This window comes from Capra hircus, chromosome 18 (genome assembly GCF_001704415.2).
Source record: "Capra hircus breed San Clemente chromosome 18, ASM170441v1, whole genome shotgun sequence".
Classification (NCBI taxonomy): domain Eukaryota; kingdom Metazoa; phylum Chordata; class Mammalia; order Artiodactyla; family Bovidae; genus Capra; species Capra hircus.
Genome location: NC_030825.1, coordinates 63079860 through 63099919, shown reverse-complemented (window position 1 = coordinate 63099919; position 20060 = coordinate 63079860). Strand labels below are relative to the sequence as shown.

The 20060-nt window shown below is 44.4% G+C and overlaps 1 protein-coding gene across 1 annotated transcript; it reads right to left on the bottom strand.

Moving 5' to 3' along the window:
* LOC102173498 (cationic amino acid transporter 3-like) lies at positions 11539-17873 on the bottom strand. The gene is made up of 12 exons (XM_018063229.1): positions 17501-17873; positions 16766-16924; positions 15763-15940; positions 15447-15559; positions 15056-15278; positions 14740-14879; positions 14533-14635; positions 12965-13052; positions 12856-12931; positions 12490-12656; positions 12116-12224; positions 11539-11660 (listed from the first exon to the last, which is right to left on the bottom strand). The coding sequence occupies exons 1-12, from the start codon at positions 17871-17873 to the stop codon at positions 11539-11541; spliced, it is 1851 nt and encodes a 616-aa protein (XP_017918718.1).

The following is a 20060-nucleotide window of genomic DNA, read 5'->3' as shown; positions in this document are numbered from 1 at the left end:
AGCGAGTCTATGACAATGAAATGTTTACCACTGCAGACACTCTAACCTGCTCTTAGGGAGGACCCTAAGATCTGCCTAGGGATCTGGTCCCCAGAAGTTTGTCACACCTCAACCTGCTCAGAGATCTGCCAGTCCAGGGATCCCAGGAGGTCGACATTCCTCGACCTGCCTAGGGACCCAATTCTTGGGAGGCTGTCATGCCTCAGCCTGCCTGGATCTGCACCCTGACCTGGGGATGCTCGGCTCTCAGATTGCAACAATACTGGGTAGGATAAGCTTCAGAAAGACTCACCCCTAAGGAAGTCCACCCATAAAAACAAAAGGAAGCCTTATAGTTGTGGGACTGTGCCTGGTCTCAGCAATAACTCAGAAGCCCAATGAGAACCTCATTGCCTTTCTGGAAAGGCTAAAGGAAGCCCTCCAAAAGTTTATCAATTTGGACTTAGACTCTTATGAGGGACAGGTGAATTTAAAGGACAAATTCCTGTCCCAATGTGCATCAGGCATCAGAATAAAGTTACAACAGCTCCTGCAGCAGGATCTTGTTGCCTCTTTAGATGAGATGTCCAGACAGCTATCAATACCTCTTATAACAGAGAACAGGAGAGGGAGGCCAAGGCCCAGGAAAGGGAGAAAAGGAAAGAGACAAATCATGTCCAGATGCTAGCTGCCATCCAGAGAAGCCCTATGGCAAAGCCTGAGTCCTTGAAGGACAAGGCATAAGGCAAATGCCTAATCTGTAAACAGTGGAGCTTTGGGCCAAAGAGTGTTCAAACTGTGACAAGTCTCCTAAACGGGCTTGCTACAAATCCCATCAATTGTGACATTGGGTGGCACTCTGCCCTCGGGACCCAAGAGCCTCAAGGTCAAGCGTCAAGTCTTTGCTCACGATGGCTCAACAGGATTGAAGCAGTCCACTCCAGCCAGCCTGCCTGTCACAGATAACCACCATGGGGATGGAGCCGATGGTAAAATTGAAATGTGGCAGATAGGTCTGAGAATTTTTTGGTTGACACAGGGGCTGCCTACTCTGTCTGACCTCCTTCCTACTCGGGAGCCTTCTCCTCCCAAACCTGTACTATTTTGGGTGCTCCAGGAAAAACAATTACAAAAAGATTCACCTGAGCACTTCTTGGTTGCTGGGATGGACAAATATTTTCTTACCAATTCATGGTGGTCTCTGTGTGTCCTACTCCCTTATTGGGAAGAGATCTTTCCCTGCCTTCAAAATCTTACAGCTATGGCAGTCCTGATAGAAGATGCTTTGAAACCCTCTCTTGCGGGGAAACTAACTATTTTGAAACATGGTGGATGAAGCACAAGCTAGGATCAAGATTGCTGGGAGAAATATCAATAACCTCAGATACACAGATGACACCACTCTTACGGCAGAAAATGAAGAAGAACTAAAGGGCATCTTGATGAAAACGAAAGAGGAGAGCGAAAAAGTTGGCTTAAAGCTCAACATTCAGAAAATGAAGATCATGGCATCCAGTCCCATCACTTCATGGGAAATAGATGGAGAAACAGTGGCAGACTTTATTTTGGGGGGCTCCAAGATCACTGCAGATGGTGACTGCAGCCATGAAATTTTTTTTTAATTTTTATTTTATTATTATTATTTTTTACGTTTTTATTTTTTATTTATTTATTTATTTTTTTTACTTTACAATACTGTATTGGTTTTGCCATACATTGACTTGAATCCACCACGGGTGTACATACGTTCCCAAACATGAACCCCCCTCCCACCTCCCTCCCCATAACATCTCTCTGGGTCATCCCTGTGCACCAGCCCCAAGCATGCTGTATCCTGCGTTGGACATAAACTGGCGATTCGATTCTTACATGATAGTATACATGTTACAATGCCATTCTCCCAAATCATCCCACCCTCTCCCTCTGAGTCCAAAAATCCGTTATACACCTCTGTGTCTTTTTTGCTGTCTTGCATACAGGGTCGTCATTGCCATCTTTCTAAATTCCATATATATGTGTTAGTATACTGTATTGGTGTTTTTCTTTCTGGCTTACTTCACTCTGTATAATTGGCTCCAGTTTCATCCATCTCATCAGAACTGATTCAAATGAATTCTTTTTAACGGCTGAGTAATACTCCATTGTGTATATGTACCACAGCTTTCTTATCCATTCATCTGCTGATGGACATCTAGGTTGTTTCCATGTCCTGGCTATTATAAACCATTGCAGCCATGAAATTAAAAGACGCTTACTCCTTGGAAGGAAATTTATGACCAACCTAGATAGCATATTGAAAAGCAGAGACATTACTTTGCCAACAAAGGTCAATGTAGTCAAGGCTATGGTTTTTCCAGTAGTCATGTATGGACATGAGAGTTGGACTATAAAGAAAGCTGAGTGGTGAAGAATTGACACTTTTATAACTGTGATGTTGGAGAAGACTCTTGAGAGTCCCTTGGACAGAAAGGAGATCCAACCCGTCCATCCTAAAGGAAATAAGTCCTGAATATTCATTGGAAGGACTGATGCTGAAGCTGAAACTCCAATCCTTTGGCCACCTGATGTGAAGAGCTGACTCATTTGAAAAGACCTTGATGCTGGGAAAGATTGAAGACGGGAGGAGAAGGGGAGGACAGAAGATGAGATGGTTGCATGGCATCACCAACTCAATGGACAAGATTTTGAGTAAGCTTCAGGAGTTGGTGATGGAGAGGGAGGCCTGGCATGCTGCAGTCCATGGGGTCACGTAGAATTGAACACGACTGACCGACTGAACTGACTAAGTGAAACAACTCCTGAATGGGAGAGGCCATTTATGGATGTCTGATCAAAGGATCCTCAGATATCAAATAGTGCTGATGGAAAATCCATGCCTGACTATATCCCCTTGTGAAGTTCTTAACCCAACGACCCTCCTGTCTACTCCCGAGGGCTCTCTCCCATTTCACTCTTGCCTAGAAACCTTGGACCACTGGAGAAAAACCGTGAGAGGGATTGTAATAAGATCCTCTGACCAATCTTGAGGTAATCTGGTACACCTATGGAAGCAGCTTTGTGTTGGATGGAAAAAGAAGAGTGGGATATGCAGTAGTCTCCAATTTTGAGACCTTAGTGGCTAAACCTTTGCCACCAGGTGAAGTGAAGTGAAGTTGCTTAGTTGTGTTTGACTCTTTGCAACCCCATGGACTGCAGCCCACTAGGCTCCTTGTTCCATGGGATTTTCCAGGCATGAATACTGGAGTGGGTTGCCATTTCCTTCATAGCCCTGATTCGAGCTCTAAGCTGGGAAAAAGGAAAAAGAGTAGCCATTTACACTGACTCCAAGTACATGTTTCTGGTGCTATATGCACATGCTGTTATTTGGAAAGAAAGAGGCCACTTGACCACCCGAGGGTCCCCAGTCAACTATGGTGATCAAATCCTTAGGCTTTTTGAGGCAGCTCATCTGCCTGCTGATGTTTCAGTCTCCCCTGTAAAGGACACCACCAAGGGAGCACAAAAGTGATACGAGGGAATCAAGCAGCTTACCAGGAAGCTAAGAAAGCAGCATGACAGAACAATGACCTAATGGGGGTTGCCATCTTCGTTCCACAGACAAATTTTCCAGAAACTCCTTCATATACTGAAGGTGAGACTCTTAAAGCTAAGAGTGAGGGCTTTCAAGAAGATCATACGGGGTTGTTCCACAAGGAGGGACTCCTTTTTCTGCCTGGGAACCTCCAAAGGAAGTTGGTTAACTCCTTACATGCTACCACTCATTTAGGTGAAAAGGTCATCCAAAGATTACTAGAAAGGTCCTTCAGAGGAACAGGCCTCCAAATGACTATAAGGCAAGTGGTCTCCTTTTGTCCCACTTGCCAATTAACTCCCAAGGAGCTCGAAGACCCCAGCTGGCTGAGCCCATCCAATGACGTGGAACCTACCCAGGAGAGGACTGGCAGATGGACTTCACCCAGATGCCAGTTTCTCAAGGGTATAAATACTTATTAGTCATGATAGATGCATTCACAGGATGGGATGAAGGCTTTCCCACCTGGACTGAGAACGCTGAGGAGGTGGTAAAAAAATTGCTCCATGAAATCATTCTGCGATTAGGTCTGCTCAGTTCAGTTAGTTCAGTTCAGTCGCTCAGTCGTGTCTGACTCTTTGTGACTCCATGAATTGCAGCACGCCAGGCCTCCCTGTCCATCACCAACTCCGGAAGTTCAATCAAACTCACGTCCATCGAATCGGTGATGCCATTCACCCATCTCATCCTCTGTCGTCCTCTTCTCCTCCTGCCCCCAATCCCTCCCAGCATCAGAGTCTTTTCCAATGAGTCAACCCTTCGCATGAGGTGGCCAAAGGATTGGAGTTTCAGCTTTAGCATCATTCCTTCCAAAGAAATCCCAGGGCTGATCTTCAGAATGGACTTATTGGATCTCCTTGCAGTCCAAGGGACTATCAAGAGCCTTCTCCAACACCACAGTTCAAAAGCATCAATTCTTCGGCCCTCAGCTTTCTTCACAGTCCAACTCTCACATCCATACATGACCACTGGAAAAACCATAGCCTTGACTAGATGGACCTTTGTTGGCAAAGTAATGTCTCTGCTTTTGAATATACTATCTAGGTTGGTCATAACTTTCCTTCTAAGCAGTAAGCATCTCTTAATTTCATGGCTGCAATCACCATCTGCAGTGATCTTGGAGCCCAGAAAAATAAAGTCTGCCACTGTTTCTCCATCTATTTCCCATAAAGTGATGGGACCGGATGCCATGATCTTCGTTTTCTGAATGTTGACCTTTAAGCCAACTTTTTCACTCTCCTCTTTCACTTTCATCAAGAGGCTTTTTAGTTCCTCTTCACTTTCTGCCATAAGGGTGGTGTCATCTGCATATCTGAGGTTATTGAGATTTCTCCTGGCAATCTTGATTCCAGCTTGTGCTTCTTCCAGTCCAGCATTTCTCATGATGTACTCTGCATAGAAGTTAAATAAGCAGGGTGACAATATACAGCCTTGACGTCCTCCTTTTCCTATTTGGAACCAGTCTGTTATTCCATGTCCAGTTTTAACTGTTGCTTCCTGGCCTGCATACAGGGTTCTCAAGAGGCAGGTCAGGTGGTCTGGTATTCCTATCTCTTTCAGAATTTTCCACAGTTTATTGTGATTCATACAGTCAAAGGCTTTGGCATAGTCAATAAAGCAGAAATAGATGATTTTCTGGAACTCTCTTGCTTTTTCCATGATCCAGCGGATGTTGGCAATTTGATCTCTGGTTCCTCTGCCTTTCCTAAAACCAGCTTGAACATCAGGGAGTTCACGGTTTATGTATTGCTGAAGCCTGGCTTGCAGAATTTTGAGCATTACCTTACCAGCATGTGAGATGAGTGCAATTGTGCAGTAGTTTAAGCATACTTTGGCATTGCCTTTCAGGATTGGAATGAAAACTGACCTTTTCCAGTCCTGTGGCCACTGCTGAGTTTTCCAAATTTGCTGGCATATTGAGTGCAGCACTTTCACAGCATCATCTTTCAGGATTTGAAACAGCTCAGCTGGAATTCCATCACCTACAGTAGCTTTGTTTGTAGCGATGCTTTCTAAGGCCCACTTGACTTCACATTCCAAGATGTCTGGCTCTAGGTAGTGATCATACCATAGTGATTATCTTGGACGTGAAGATCTTTTTTGTACAGTTCTTCTGTGTATTCTTGCCACCTCTTCTTAATATCTTCTGCTTCTGTTAGGTCCATGCCATTTCTGTCCTGTATTGAGCCCATCTTTGCATGAAATGTTCCCTTGGTATCTCTAATTTTCTTGAAGACATCTCTAGTCTTTCCCATTCTGTTCTTTTTCTCGATTTCTTTACATTGATCGCTGAGGAAGGCTTTCTTATCTCTTCTTGCTATTCTTTGGAACGCTGCATTCAGATGCTTATATCTTTCCTTTTCTCCTTTGCTTTTTGCCTCTCTTCTTTTCACAGTTATTTGTAAGGCTTCCCCAGACAGCCATTTTGCTTTTTTGCATTTCTTTTCCATGGGGATGGTCTTGATCGCTGTCTCCTGTACAATGTCACGAACCTCATTCCATAGTTCATCAGGCACTCTATCTATCAGATCTAGGCCCTTAAATCTATTTCTCACTTCCACTGTATAATCATAAGGGATTTGATTTAGGTCATACCTGAATGGTCTAGCGGTTTTCCCTACTTTCTTCAATTTCAGTCTTAATTTGGTAATAAAGAGTTCATGATCTGAGCTACAGTCAGCTCCTGGTCTTGTTTTTGTTGACTGTATAGAGCTTCTCCATCTTTGGCTGCAAATAATACAATCAATGTGACTTTGGTGTTGACCATCTGGTGATGTCCATGTGTAGAGTCTTCTCTTGTGTTGTTGCAAGAGGGTGTTTGCTATGACCAGTGTATTCTCTTTGCCCTGCTTAATTCTGTATTCCAAGGCCAAATTTGCCTGTTACTCCAGGTGTTTCTTGACTTCCTACTTTTGCATTCCAGTCCCCTATAATGAAAAGGACATCTGTTTTGGGTGTTAATTGTAAAAGATCTTGTAGGTCTTCATAGAACCGTTCAGCTTCAGTTTCTTCAGCATTACTGGTTGGGGCATAGACTTGGATTACTGTGATACTGAATGGTTTGCCTTAGAGATGAACAGAGATCATTCTGTCATTTTTGAGATTGCATCCAAGTACTGCATTTCAGACTCTTTGTTGACCATGATGGCTACTCCATTTCTTCTAAGGGATTCCTGCCTGCAGTAGTAGATATAATGGTCATCTGAGTTAAATTCACCCATTCCAGTCCATTTTAGTTCACTGATTCCTAGCATGTCGACGTTCACTCTTGCCATCTCTTGTTTGACCACTTCCAATTTGCCTTGATTCATGGACCTGACATTCCAGGTTCCTATGCAATATTGCTCTTTATAGCATCGGACCTTGCTTCTATTACCAGTCACATCCACAACTGGGTATTGTTTTTGCTTTGGCTCCATCCCTTCATTCTTTCTGGAGTTATTTCTCCACTGATCTCCAGTAGCATATTGGGTACCTAATGACCTGGGGAGTTCCTCTTTTGGTATCCTATCATTTTGCCTTTTCCTACTGTTCATGGGGTTCTCAAGGCAAGAATACTGAAGTGGTTTGCCATTCCCTTCTCCAGTGGACCACATTCTGTCAGACCTCTCCACCATGACCTTCCCATCTTGGGTGGCCCCATGGGCATGTCTTAGTTTCATTGAGTTAGACAAGGCTGTGGTCCTAGTGTGATTAGATTGACTAGTTTTCTGTGAGTATGGTTTCAGTGTGTCTGCCCTCTGATGCCCTCTTGCAACACCTGCCATCTTACTTGGGTTTCTCTTACCTTGGATGTGGGGTATCTCTTCACGACTGCTCCAGCAAAGCGCAGCTGCTGCTCCTTACCTTGGTTGAGGTGTATCTCCTCATGGCCGTCCCTCCTGACCTTAGACGTGAAGTAGCCCCTCTCGGCCCCCCTGCGCCCACGGAGCCACAGCTCCTTGGATGTGGGATTGCTCCTCTCGGCTGCTGCCCCTGACTCTTGTGTGGGGTAGCTCCTCCCGACCGCTGCCCCTGGCCTCGGGCATGGGGTAGCTCAGGTTATTACAAAGTGACAATGGGACATCATTTACTTCTAAGGTCACCCAAGGGGCCTCTAAAGCATTGGACATTATTTATTATCTCCTTTGTGCCTGGAGGCCTCAGTCTTCAGGAAAAGTAGAAAGAGCCAAGAAATTCTTAAAATCAACTATAAAAAAGAAAACCCAGGAGACCTCCCTTGGATGGAAGGAGGCTTTACAAAGAGCTCTCCTCTGCATCCGTATTGACCCTAAGGAACAGATTGGTCTTAATCCTTATGAAATGCTATATGGGAGACCTTCTGTTTATGTCAGTAACTTCTTCTTTGATCCAGAGGCTCAGACTCTCTGGTCTTATACCATGGCCACTGGGCAATTCCAACAGGATATATACTTGTGGGGTGTCAACCAGGACCCAAAAGATTCTAAAGAGTCACTACTATCTGCTCCAGGGACTCAAGTCCTAATTAGTCTGGAAAGATGGGTCTCCAAAGGCTCAACTCCAGCCCACATGGAAGAGCCCCGACCCTGTAATACTTTCTACCCCCACAGCAGTCAAGGTACCAGGACATGACTCCTGGATTCACTACTCACAAGTCAAACTGTGGAAGAAAACAGAAGAGGATACTCAATACACCTGTGAGCCCCTGGGAGACCTCAGATACCTATTCAGAACTACAAGTGAGTGCCATTCCAATGAATGCCCCCCAAATTAAGTTTCTGGGGATAAGGTTTCTCAGGATATCTCTAAAGAGCCAACACAGCTTGGCAGGGGTTGTACTCCAAAAGAGACAAGAGATAGATTGCCTGATCCCTGAACAAGGAGGGACTTGAGCCATCTTGAATGAGACGTGTTGTTTCTGGGTAAATACCTGCAGCTAAGTTAAAGTTTCACAGTCCTCAGGAAAAGCATTCAGACCTTACAGGGTCTCAAAGAAAGATCTGGAGAGTTCTCAGGGTGGTTCTCTCTTTGAGGGGATCCCCCGGCAATGGGAAATTTGGAGTTGGCTAATGCCCCTGCCAATCCCTGTTATCAGCATATTGATGCTGCTTATGATTGCTCCATGTATTATCAGTTGTCTAACCCGTTTTGTCTCTGCCCAGGTCAACAAGCTACAACATGCAGTGTCAGTTCAACGAGGATATATGAAACTAGAGCCAACCATGGAAAATACCACTCACCCATGGATGGACACCACTATAAGGACTCTGAGGCTTGAGACTAGCAAGAGGGGGAGGCCCAATGCCCCCTCGCTGTCTCAGTTCAGCATCCAGAGAGACCTTGACTCCACTATTCCCAAAGAATTGGGCCTCCCATCTCTTGAGGGGGCGATGTTAGATAGTTAGAATAAGAAAAAGGAGTCAAGAATGGTGCTGGCTAAAAGACAAAGAAGGGAAAAGCCCACAAAAGTAGAACAAAGGGAGGTCTGAGGACCCGAGTGAGAACCTCAGCTGGAACAAACAGGACTCCTGGCTAGCCCAATTTACATAGGGTAGGCCCAGGGAGAGGAGATAAATGTGTAAAAAGAGGAGCCAAAATTGAGCCAGGGGCTTCTCTTCTCTTCACGTCTTTTGGGTCGGTCTGCCCTCACACCTTGAGGATGTATTTTCCTTTGCTTTCTAAATAAAACTGAGCTGTAACACGGAGCTGTAATACTGGTCCCCTGGAAGAAATTACATGGTGCTATAACACTGGTCTGTCCAAGGAAATTTACACGGGGCTGTAACACTGGTCCATCGGTTATTTCAAATTTTTGTCACGATGAGACAGAACTGAGGAAATTACAAACTCCCCTGACATTACCATCTGAGCCATCAGGGAAACCCATACTGCTTATACCAAGAGGATGTTAGATTAAATTACAAGACAATTAGATACACTATATTTAGATCCACAATGAACCTTAACACATTATAATACATATATTGTATGTACATATTTTATGCATAATTATACACATACACATTTAAATATATGTACATACATACACATGTACAAGCATATGTTATTTTACTGTGCTTCACAGATGTTGCACTTTTTTCCAGTTGAAGATTCATGGCAACCCTTGGTTATCAGATGATGATTCAAATTTTTTAGCAATAAAGTTCATTTAAACTAAGGTATGTACATTTATTTAAGACAGAATGCTATATGGCACACTGAATACATTGCAGTGTAGTGTGAACATAAGTTTTGCATGCACTGGGAAACCAAAAAATTGCATGTCTCTCCTTAATGCCAATTCTCTTTACTGTAGTGGTCTGAAATCAAACCAGTAATGTCTCTGAGGCCTGCCTGTAGGGTCGTATCATTTAATTATTACAGAAAGTGCACAATTTTTCTTTCCTGGAGAATGGCCCACATTCTGGGTTTGGCTGATTGTGTTTTCAGTTGAAATTGGAAGCTATCCCTCATGACTGATATGATCTGGTATTTGATCTGGAGATTGATTATATTCTGATACAACTTTTCATCAAGACTATGGGTGGCGTTCTGTTTTGCCATTACAGCACAGTGGTTGTTCCACAGTAAGGGAAGAACAAGAGTCAGGTGATATCAACCTCTTTCATCAAAGTTTCACCTGGCAGTTTCAGCCTCCATTGTTTCCTAAACTGATAATTTCAGTAGAACTTGCAAGATGGTGATTTTTTCCAGTTCTGTTAGTCCTTCTCCATCTACTTTTTAATTCACCTAATAATTTTGCTGTACATTTTCTTGACCACCATACCCCCGCCGCTCAACTGCAGTTGTTCATTCTCACAAACAATACTTCATTATTACCAGCATCTTCAGTGTCCATAATCTCCATTTCAATCATTCTGTTTTTCATCAATAACTTTTAAAAAATTTTATTTATTTTAATTGGAGGCTAATTACTTTACGATGTTGTAGTGGTTTTTGCCATACATTGAGATGAATCAGCCATGGGTGTATATGTGTTCCCCATCCTGAACCCTCCTCCCACCTCCCTCCCCATCCCATCCCTCTGGGTCATCCCAGTGCACCATCCCTGAGCACCCTGTCTCATGCAGTAACTTTTAAATCTTGTCTCTGCAATTTAACTTTGTTTTAGTTCCACTCAACTGTAACAATTTATCAACCATTACTTCCCATCTTATTGCCCTTCCTCTAGCAATGCAGGAGAAGGAAATGGCAGCCCACTCCAGTGTTCTTGCCTGGAGAATCCCAGGGACAGGGGAGCCTGGTGGGCTGCCATCTCTGGGATCAGAGAGTCGGACATGACTGAAGAGACTCAGCAGCAGCAGCAGCAGCAGCAGCAGCTAGCAATGCAGGTGTTTTGTTTGTTTCAATTAAAAGCTTGTTCTAATCAGCTCTATTGTGTAAGCCTAAGAGTCTTTGACAGAAAAGTAATCATTTATACCTTCTTACATGATATCTCAATAAAGTTGGAAAAAAGAATTAAGATGATCATTTCTCTTTACCATTATGAAATGATCCACTTCATCTGTTATTATTTCTCTTTTTCTCAAAGTCTACTTTGATGTTACCATATCTCCTCTAGCTTTCTTGTGTTACTGTTTAGTTTATCTGTTTCCTTCCTTTTATGTCCAACATAGCTATGTCCTAATATTTAAAGTGCAACTCTCAACACAATATACAGTTACCTGTGTTTTCTTCCAGAAGCAGCAAACTTCTGGCACAAGAACTTGTTTCTCACGTGCCAGGTTAATATTTTATTTCTTCCTCTGGTTGCTGGTAATATTGTTGTACTTTGTGAAAATTCATCTTGGTGCACACTTATGAAGCATGTGCTTTTCTGTATGTATATCATGCTTTGAAAAGTTTACTTAAGAATTTTACAACATAAAAGTCATTTTGTCTGCTGGCAATAAATTCAGGCTTTAAATGCCTATCACCTTTAAATTCCATAGAGACTCACAGTGTCCCTTGAACCAGCAGATCCTCCAGTGCCTGGAAGGATTTCACATAACATTTGCTTCCTCTGGTTAAGATGACTCAGTACCCGGGATGTTTTCATCAAGAGCCTGGAAAGTGGAGGCTGGTGGCTGTTGCCTACTGTTCTGCTCCAGGCTGTGTTGGATTCCATATCCAAAATATATGGCAAAGCCTAGGAGGGAAATGAGACAATGAGATGGAAAGTAGGCTCTTTCCTCACTTACAAATGCCCAATGGGTTTCCTGTTATGGCATCTGACACAATGTGGGGGGAGGGATAGTAGGAAGAGGATTGGGTTCAGTCACTCAACAGTGCTCTTTGGGGCACTCCCCTGGTGGTTCCATGGTTAAGAATCTGCCCACCAATACAGAAGATTTGAGTTCAATTCCTGGCCTGGGAACTAAGATCCCACCTGCCTTGGAGCAACTAAGCCTGCACTGAGACCGCATGCCAAAACTCAGCAGTTACCTGTGACTACAGAGCCCGCATGGTCTGGAGTCTGTGTGTCACAATGAGAGAGAAGCCCACAGACCACAACAAAGAGCCCTCAAGCTGCAACTAAGACCCAATGCGACCAAATAAATAAATATTAACAAAGAACCCTCTTTTCCATAGAAAACCACTCACCAATCACATTCCAGATGCCAAGTTGGACCCAGATCCCAGACGTCATCTGCATCATCAAGTAAACATTCACAAAGATGCTCACCAGTGGGAGGACAGGCAGAGCAGGGACCTGTGGGCAGTCAGTTCATCCCTGAACACAGCCCAGATGTCTGAGAGGGAGACCCTACTGGGGTGGGAAGACTCCAGTCCAATCGCAGCTGTGTGTGCAGTGTCTACTTAGGCTGGGTGTGTAAAGGACTAAGTGTGGATCAGGGAAAGGTCCACTGGATTTAGCAACTCCCCTTCTTCCCTGGTCCAGCAAAGGATGTTTAGACCTAAAGCACACAGATCTCCTTCACTCAGGGTGGACACTTTGGGCACATAAGGTCACCTACCCTGAATGTAAGAGGAGAGGGGTTCTGGGGCTGCCTCCAGATGATGACCGTGACCCCAATGATAAGCAGCAGCAGCAGCACAGCCACTGTGGTGTACGCGGGGTCTCCAGAGAACACATATCTGGAACTTTGAGCCAGTATCATGGTCAGGATCATCAGCAGGAGAACTGCAAGGGTCAAGGAGGAGGAGAACAGGCTGGACTCCAGAAGACCAAAGCATCAGGACCTTGGGTCACACCCCTCCCCAGGCTGCCCATATCAGGAATGGCCATCATATGCCCAAGACACCTCAACAGCCAAAGACACAGGTTCCCACCCTATCTTGCCGATTTCAGAATATGATCAAAGAGAAATCCCACTGCTCACCAAGCAGTAAGGCACATCCGTAGACAATTTGGCCAGATTTCCGGGTGGGGTTGGTGCTAATAGGGTCACACAGACTCTTTAGAATCCTTGAGATTCCTGCTTCAGGTACAGATTCCAAAGGACTTGCTTCACGTTCAAAAGTGCCAATTTCATTTTCTGTTTTCTCCTTCTTGCTTAAATTTTGGTCTGGTTGGTACCTGAATTAGAGGTATTAAAGATATATTATTAGATTGGAACAAAAGTAATTGTGGTTTTTACATTGTTGAAATTTACCATTTGATATTGGAATACATTCTAAATAAATGTGGCTATATTATACAACATTTTAACGCATATTATGTTTTTTTAAATTTGCTGTTTATTTTATATTTATTTTAGACTATAGAAATGATGTTAGACAAAAAGCAAATTTGAGTGGTTTTTCTATTTGAGTTGAAAATAGGTCATAAAGCAGCAGAGACAACTTGCAACATCAATACATTTGGCCCAGGAACTGCTATTGAATGGACAGTGCAGTGGTGGTTCAAGAAATTTTGCAAAGGAGATAAGAGTCCTGAAGAAGAGGAGCACAGTGGCCAGCCACTGGAAATTGACAACGACCAATTGAGAGCCCCTTGGACTGCAAGGAGTTCCAACCAGTCCATCCTAAAGGAGATCAGCCCTGGGTGTTCATTGGAAGGACTGATGTTGAAGCTGAAAGTCCAATTCTTTGGCCACCTGATGCGAAGAGCTGACTCATTTGAAAAGACCCTGATGCTGGGAAAGATTGAGGGCAGGAGGAGAAGGGGACGGCAGAGGATGAGATGGTTGGATGGCATCACCGACTCAATGGACATGGGTTTAGGTGAACTCTGGGAGTTGGTGATGGACAGGGAGGCCTGGCATGCTGTGGTTCCTGCGGTCGGTAAGAGTCGCACACGACTGAGTGACTGAACTGAACTGAACTGAACTGAATTGAGAGCCATCATCAAAGCTGATCCTCTTCCAGCTACATGAGAAGTTTCTGAAGAACTCAACACTGACCCTTCTATGGTCATTCAGCATTTGAAGAAAATTGGAAAGGTGAAAAAGCTTGATAAGCGGGTGACTCATGAGCTGACTGAAAAGCTTTTCTAAATTGTCATTTTGAAGTTTCACCTTCTCTATACAACAACAACAATGAACCATTTCTTGATTGGATTGTGACATGTGATGAAAAGTGGATTTTATATGACAACTGGTGATGACCAGCTCAGTGGTTGGACTGAGAAGAAGTTCCAAAGCACTTGTATCAAAAGAAAGATCAGAGTCACTGTTTGGTGGTCTGCTGCTGGTCTGATCCACTACAGTTTTCTGAATCCTGGTGAAACTATTACATCTGAGAAGTGTGCTCAGCAAATCAATGAGATGCACTGAAATCTGCAATGCCTGCAGCTGGCATCGGTCAATAGGAAGGGCCCAATTCTTCTCCATGAAAATTTAAATTCCATTTAAATTCACGGTTGGAAACTGTAATTACATTTGCACCAACCTAAAAACATCAGCCCATAGTCTCCCAGCATAGAAGCCCCATCAACTTTTTTCCTGCCTTAAGCCTAGTGCAGCACTTAGAAAGTGGCATGGATATAGAAGATGATCACCTCCCCCATCAATCCCCACCAGGTCAAGACCCCCAGTCAAGGTGTAGCAGAGTCTCACCTGAGGACGAGAACAGAAATCACCACGAAGGAGTAAGCAAGCAGGGTCCCAATTGCCATGAGGTCCACGAGGTTACTGAACTCTAAGAATAATGCTGTGACCCCTAGGATGAGGGTACAAACACGGTGTGGGGAGAGAATGAGAAACCACTGGAAACATACAAGTTAAGGACATTGATCAAAGAAGGAATGAGTTTTGTTCACTCACCTGCAAGAGTTCCGGAAGCCAAGATGGCCATGATGGGAGTGCGTGTGCGGGGATGGATCTGGGCGAGTCCTTGGAAAAGGAGCCTGTCATCTGCCATCGCGTATGTCACTCGAGACATGGAGAACATGGTACCCAGGAGGCTGGAAGAGATGATGGAAGCACAGGTGAGAACATGGAGAAGTAGGAGAGACCGAAGTTTCTCCTCCCTAGCCTACCTGAGGTGGAGTAAGACGTCTCTTCATCTTGTTTCTCAAATAACAAGGGATGGGTTACCTGAACATCTGATGGTGGATGGAGAGAAAACTTTGACACTCACCTGGATGAAAGAGCACAGAATGTGCCAACAACCACGACGTATCTGGCAGGGCCCCACCCGATATGGAGGAAAGCCTGCGGCAAGGGGCTCTCAGGATGAATCTGGTAGTAGGGCACCATGAGGGTGAGTGCCGCTGAGACACCAAAATACGCCAAAAAGCAGATCAAGAGTGAGACCACGATGCTGAAAGGGATGGACCGCTGGGGATCCTGGGCTTCTCCCCCTGCAAGATGGGAGGAAATGCTGGGTCAGCAAACATGCCGGGGTGAAAGCACAAAATCAAATTCCCTCCTCCACGTTCAAAAGCAGGTAACCTTCTCCCAACCCCTGTGTCTGAGGACGGCCCAGCCTGTGCCCAGACCCCTGATGGGAAGCACAATGACCATGTTACCTGTAGTGGCGATGGCATCAAACCCAACAAACCCAAAGAAGCACGTTGCCGCTCCCCGGAAAATCCCATCAAAACCAAAAGGTGCAAACCCTCCAGACCCCGGAGGGCCCAAGCTATGATGAGAGAAGGAATGAGGAAGAACATGGGTGAGGTGAGCTCATCCATCCCTACTGGACTCGTCCCTTCACACCACAAGTCCTGGCCCCTAAGACCCCCATCACTTAGACCCATCCCCCCAGATCTCTTTAGTCCCCACCTTATTCTCAGCTCCATACCATGTGACATGCATTAATGTGGACAAGGGTCCCCTCCTAACCTAGAGGAGTCATTGGATCCAGCTGCAGCCAGTGCGTAGTCCTGTTCCGTGAGCTGCCAGTTGTGCAGGTCTCCCTTAATGAAGCCAGAGATGATGATGAAGCCGAGAACCAGAATGTTAATGCCCGTGAACCATTTGTTAACCAGTGCTGACTCACGGGCTCCCAGAACCAGTATTCCTGTGGGAGAGATGGAATATGAGACATTCAAGATAACCAAATCCATAGACACAGAAAGCAGACTAGCGGTTGCTGGGGGTTGAGGGTTGTGGAGGGTGGGAGTGGACAGATGGACAGTGAGTGATCAGTGGGTACAGGGTTTCCTTTAGGGGTGATGCACCTGTTTGGTGATGGTTGTACAACATCATGAATGTACTAAGTGCCACTGAATTATACACTTTAAGATGTTAATTTCTTATTGTGGACAGTGTCACATGACACGCACAACGATCAAATCACCATAGTGTCCACCTTAAACTCATACCATGTTGTCTGTCAATTATGTCTCAATAAAGCTGGGAGCAGTTGTGAAATGGTTAACTTGAGGCTAGATGAATGTCCTCTCAATTAAAAAAAAAAAAGAAGTTTGATCTTGGTGCAGAGGAAGAAAGTTGTCATTTGAGGTCAATGATTCTGAGCTGGGGAAATTTTATCTCCCAAGGGAATTTGGGGGATGTCTAGAGACATTCCAGTTGTCATGATTTGGGATATGGGCTTCACAATTGTCTCATAAATAAAGGACATTCAATCATCAGACAATGACTAAAAAAAAAAAAAAAAACCTACAAGGCACAAGACAATCCCTCACACTAAAGAATGTTCCTACCGAGAATGTCAGTAGTGCCAAGGGTGGGAAACTACGGTCTATGTCTTGCTTTCCTCTCTGCCATATCACAAATCCTTTCCAGTACTAATTCCCTCACCATTCTGCCACCCCAAGCCTTTCCCACCCTAGATCCCCTCCCGCTCTCCTCTCTTCCCATCCTATCTTTGACCCCATCTCACCCATCATCACCAGCACCACACCCAGGGCAAGAAAGTCAGGATACTTGGCCAGGAAAGAGGGCACGTGCAGTGGGAAAGTTCCTCTTAAAGCTTGAGACATGTGGTTCCCAATCAGGCTGTCGAAGGTGGAGCTCCAGGCTCTGGCGACACTTGCAATGGCTGCAGGTGCAGAAGAAGAAAGATTCATGAACAAACTTTAATTGAACCCCTACCATGTGCCATGGGATGTATGTCATGGAGGGGAGCAGACAAAGTAATTAATCTCAAAGGGTTTCATTTCACGGGATAGGGAGAGAAGATACAGCTGATTCACAAAACAGCTCATCTGCTCAGAGTGTTAGGAGGAGATCAGTGTTTTGCAAGAAAAGATAACAGGAAATTGGGACCAGGAGGGCTGGAAGGTAAGAACTGAAATTTTAAGCTGATGTGTAAAGAAAACTTCCATGAAGCCAACAGCTGAGCAAAGGCTTCAATATGATGAAAGGATGAGCCTGTGGGTCATGCGTCCCTCCCACCCACTCACTCCCTACAGTTCCTTTACTCTGGGTTCCTAGTCCATCAATGAAGGAAAGAATAGACCCGGGTACAATGAAATTGTGCCTTTTTCCTGCCACCATTACCCACTTCCCCCGCAAAGTGGATAATGAAGTTCTCATGAATGAGTTGAAGACCCTAATCCCCCCTCCTTGTTTCCTCATCTCAACTCCCATGCCTTTCCCCTCCCCATCATCTCACTGATGGCGTAGGACAGTAAGAGGTTCCAGCCAGTGACGAAGGCACACAGTTCTCCCATGGTGATGTAGCTATAGAGATACGCAGAACCGGACCCAGGGGCTCGGGCCCCAAACTCGGCATAGCAGAGCCCGGACAGCACAGAAGACAAGGCGGCCACCAAGAAGGAGATGACAATCGCTGGTCCAGCTTTGTTCCTGGTCACTTCTCCAGGCAGGATGTACACGCCAGCTCCCAGGGTGATGCCCACACCCAAGGCCACCAGGTCGAGGGTGTTCAGACAACGGGACATGCGGCCCTCAGACCCCTCCCTGGGCTTGAGCGGCCGCCTGCGGACCAGCTTCTGACCGCATTGACGGAGATCCTGACACCGCATCCTAGATGGAGTTGTGGATCTGTGATCTGCTGAGAAAACAAGACACCAAGCCATCAAGAGTGTCCATCCAGCACTGGGCCTGGCACACAGTAACTGCTTAGTTGTTATGACTTGGGTGGGTAAGAATCATGAGAGTTTTTTCCTTTCTTTTTGTTTGCCAGGCTCATGGCTTGCAGGATCTTAGGTCCCTGATCAGGGATTGAACCTGGGTCATGGCAGTGAAAGCCTGGAATTCTAACCAAAAGGCCACCAGGAACACCCCGGAAGGTTTCTTAAATTTTTATTTTAATTGAGGTGTAGTTATTGTACAATATTTTTAAATTTCAGATGCAACACAAAGGGATTCATAATTTTAAAGGTCTTATGACATTTATATTTATTATAAAATATTGGGAAAGATTGAAGGCAAAAGGAGAAGGGGGTGGCAGAGGATGAGATGGTTAGATAACATCACCAACTCAATGGACATGAATTTAAGCAAATTCTGGGAGATAGTGGAGGACAGGGGAGCCTGGTGTGCTGCAGTCCTTGGAGCTGCAAAGAGTCAGATACGAGTTGTTGACTGAATAATAATATAAAACCTTGGCTGTATGGCACCAAATGCTCATAGTCACAGTATTTATAATATCCAAGGCATGGAAGCAACCTAAGTATCCATCAACAGATGAACGGATAAATAAAATGTGATAGGCATATATGAATATGTATGTATGCGCACACATCTATATACATATATGTGAGGTGCTTATACTAAGCGAAGTCAGACAGAGAAAGACAAATATTATATGATATCACTTCTACATGGAATTTGAAAAATAATATGAACGAACTTGTTTGCAGAACAGAAACATAGGGGAAAAGCTTGTGGTTACCAAAGGGGAAAGGTATGGGGGAGGGATAAATTAGGAGATTGGGGTTACATACCCACACTTATATATGTATAAAATATATAATCAACAAGGACCTGCTGTATACCATAGGGAACTCTACTCAATATTCTATGATAACCTAGATGGGAAAAGAATCTGATAAGGAATGGATATATGTATCATTGAATCACTTTCTGTACACCCGAAACTAACACAACATTGTAAATCAACTAAATTCTGACATAAAAATAATAAAAAAAGAGAAGTGTCCAGAAAACATGAAATATTTGAGAGCAATTGAATAAAAGCACATATTTATTCAGAGGGGAAAGAAGCAAAAATAAATGACAGGACTCTGTGTCCTCTCCTCTGGGGCATGGAATATCTCCTCACTACCCAGCCCTGCAGGGCGAGGCTGACCCAGTGACCATGAGTTACTATCTGCAGGCTTCTGTCTGTGATATTCCGAAGTCCAAGTTTAGTGTTTTGGATTAAGCATGTAACTGAGCAGGACCCTGTGAAGTTTTCCCAAAGTAGACCCCTATCCATGTCCTCCACCTGCCTTTTATCTGTAGACAAACCTCAAAGAATAAATTTAATCAGAGAAGTGAGAAAATGCAGAATGAAAACAGTCAGGCAAGACAAAATAATAATACTTTAGCTGTTAAAGTTCTTCCTCAAGGATTATAGTAATACTCTGAGTCATGTCCTTTGGAGTGTTTTGCAGATACTAAAACCCTCACCAGGTGGAAGATGTTGGCTGTATGCTACCCACAAGCACAGAGACCCCAGACTGTTTGGAACCAGAAAGCTGATGATGCTGACTGCCAATTTCCTCACCACCATCCAATCAGAAGAGTGTCCATGAGCTGATCACAGCCAGCTCCTTGAACACTATGACTCCCCACTACTGGTCCAGGGCAAGACACACAGCACTGAGGGCACTAGGCCGCTGTGGCCCCCTTTGCCCAGCAAAGCAATAAACTCTTCTCTTTTCTGCTTCACCCAGAACTCTGTCTCCAAGCATCTACTGGGCATCAGTGAAGAGAGGCCGAGTTTTGGCTTCAAGAACAAGCATTCAAACAGCCAGAAAACTCTGATGAGAGTCTTGGCTTCACCATCATCTCTGTGTCTTTGGAGAAGTCATTTATTTCTAAGGACCTCCGTTTCCTCTTGTTCAAATATGATGACTATAAAACAATTTTAGTTTTATAAGATGAGAAGAGTCCTGATGGCTGATTGCATGATAATGTAAATATACTTAACATTACTGAACTGTACACTTAGAAATGGTTAAGATGGCAAATTTTATAACATA

Coding starts and splice junctions, on each gene's coding strand:
- LOC102173498 (XM_018063229.1), bottom strand. CDS start 17,873: ATGCGGTGTCAGGATCTCCGTCAATGCGGTCAGAAGCTGGTCCGCAGG. Junction 15,560..15,762: donor GGATCCAATGACTCCTCTAG/GTTAGGAGGGGA, acceptor CTCTCATCATAG/CTTGGGCCCTCCGGGGTCTG. Junction 13,053..14,532: donor ATTTCTGTTCTCGTCCTCAG/GTGAGACTCTGC, acceptor CCTCTAATTCAG/GTACCAACCAGACCAAAATT.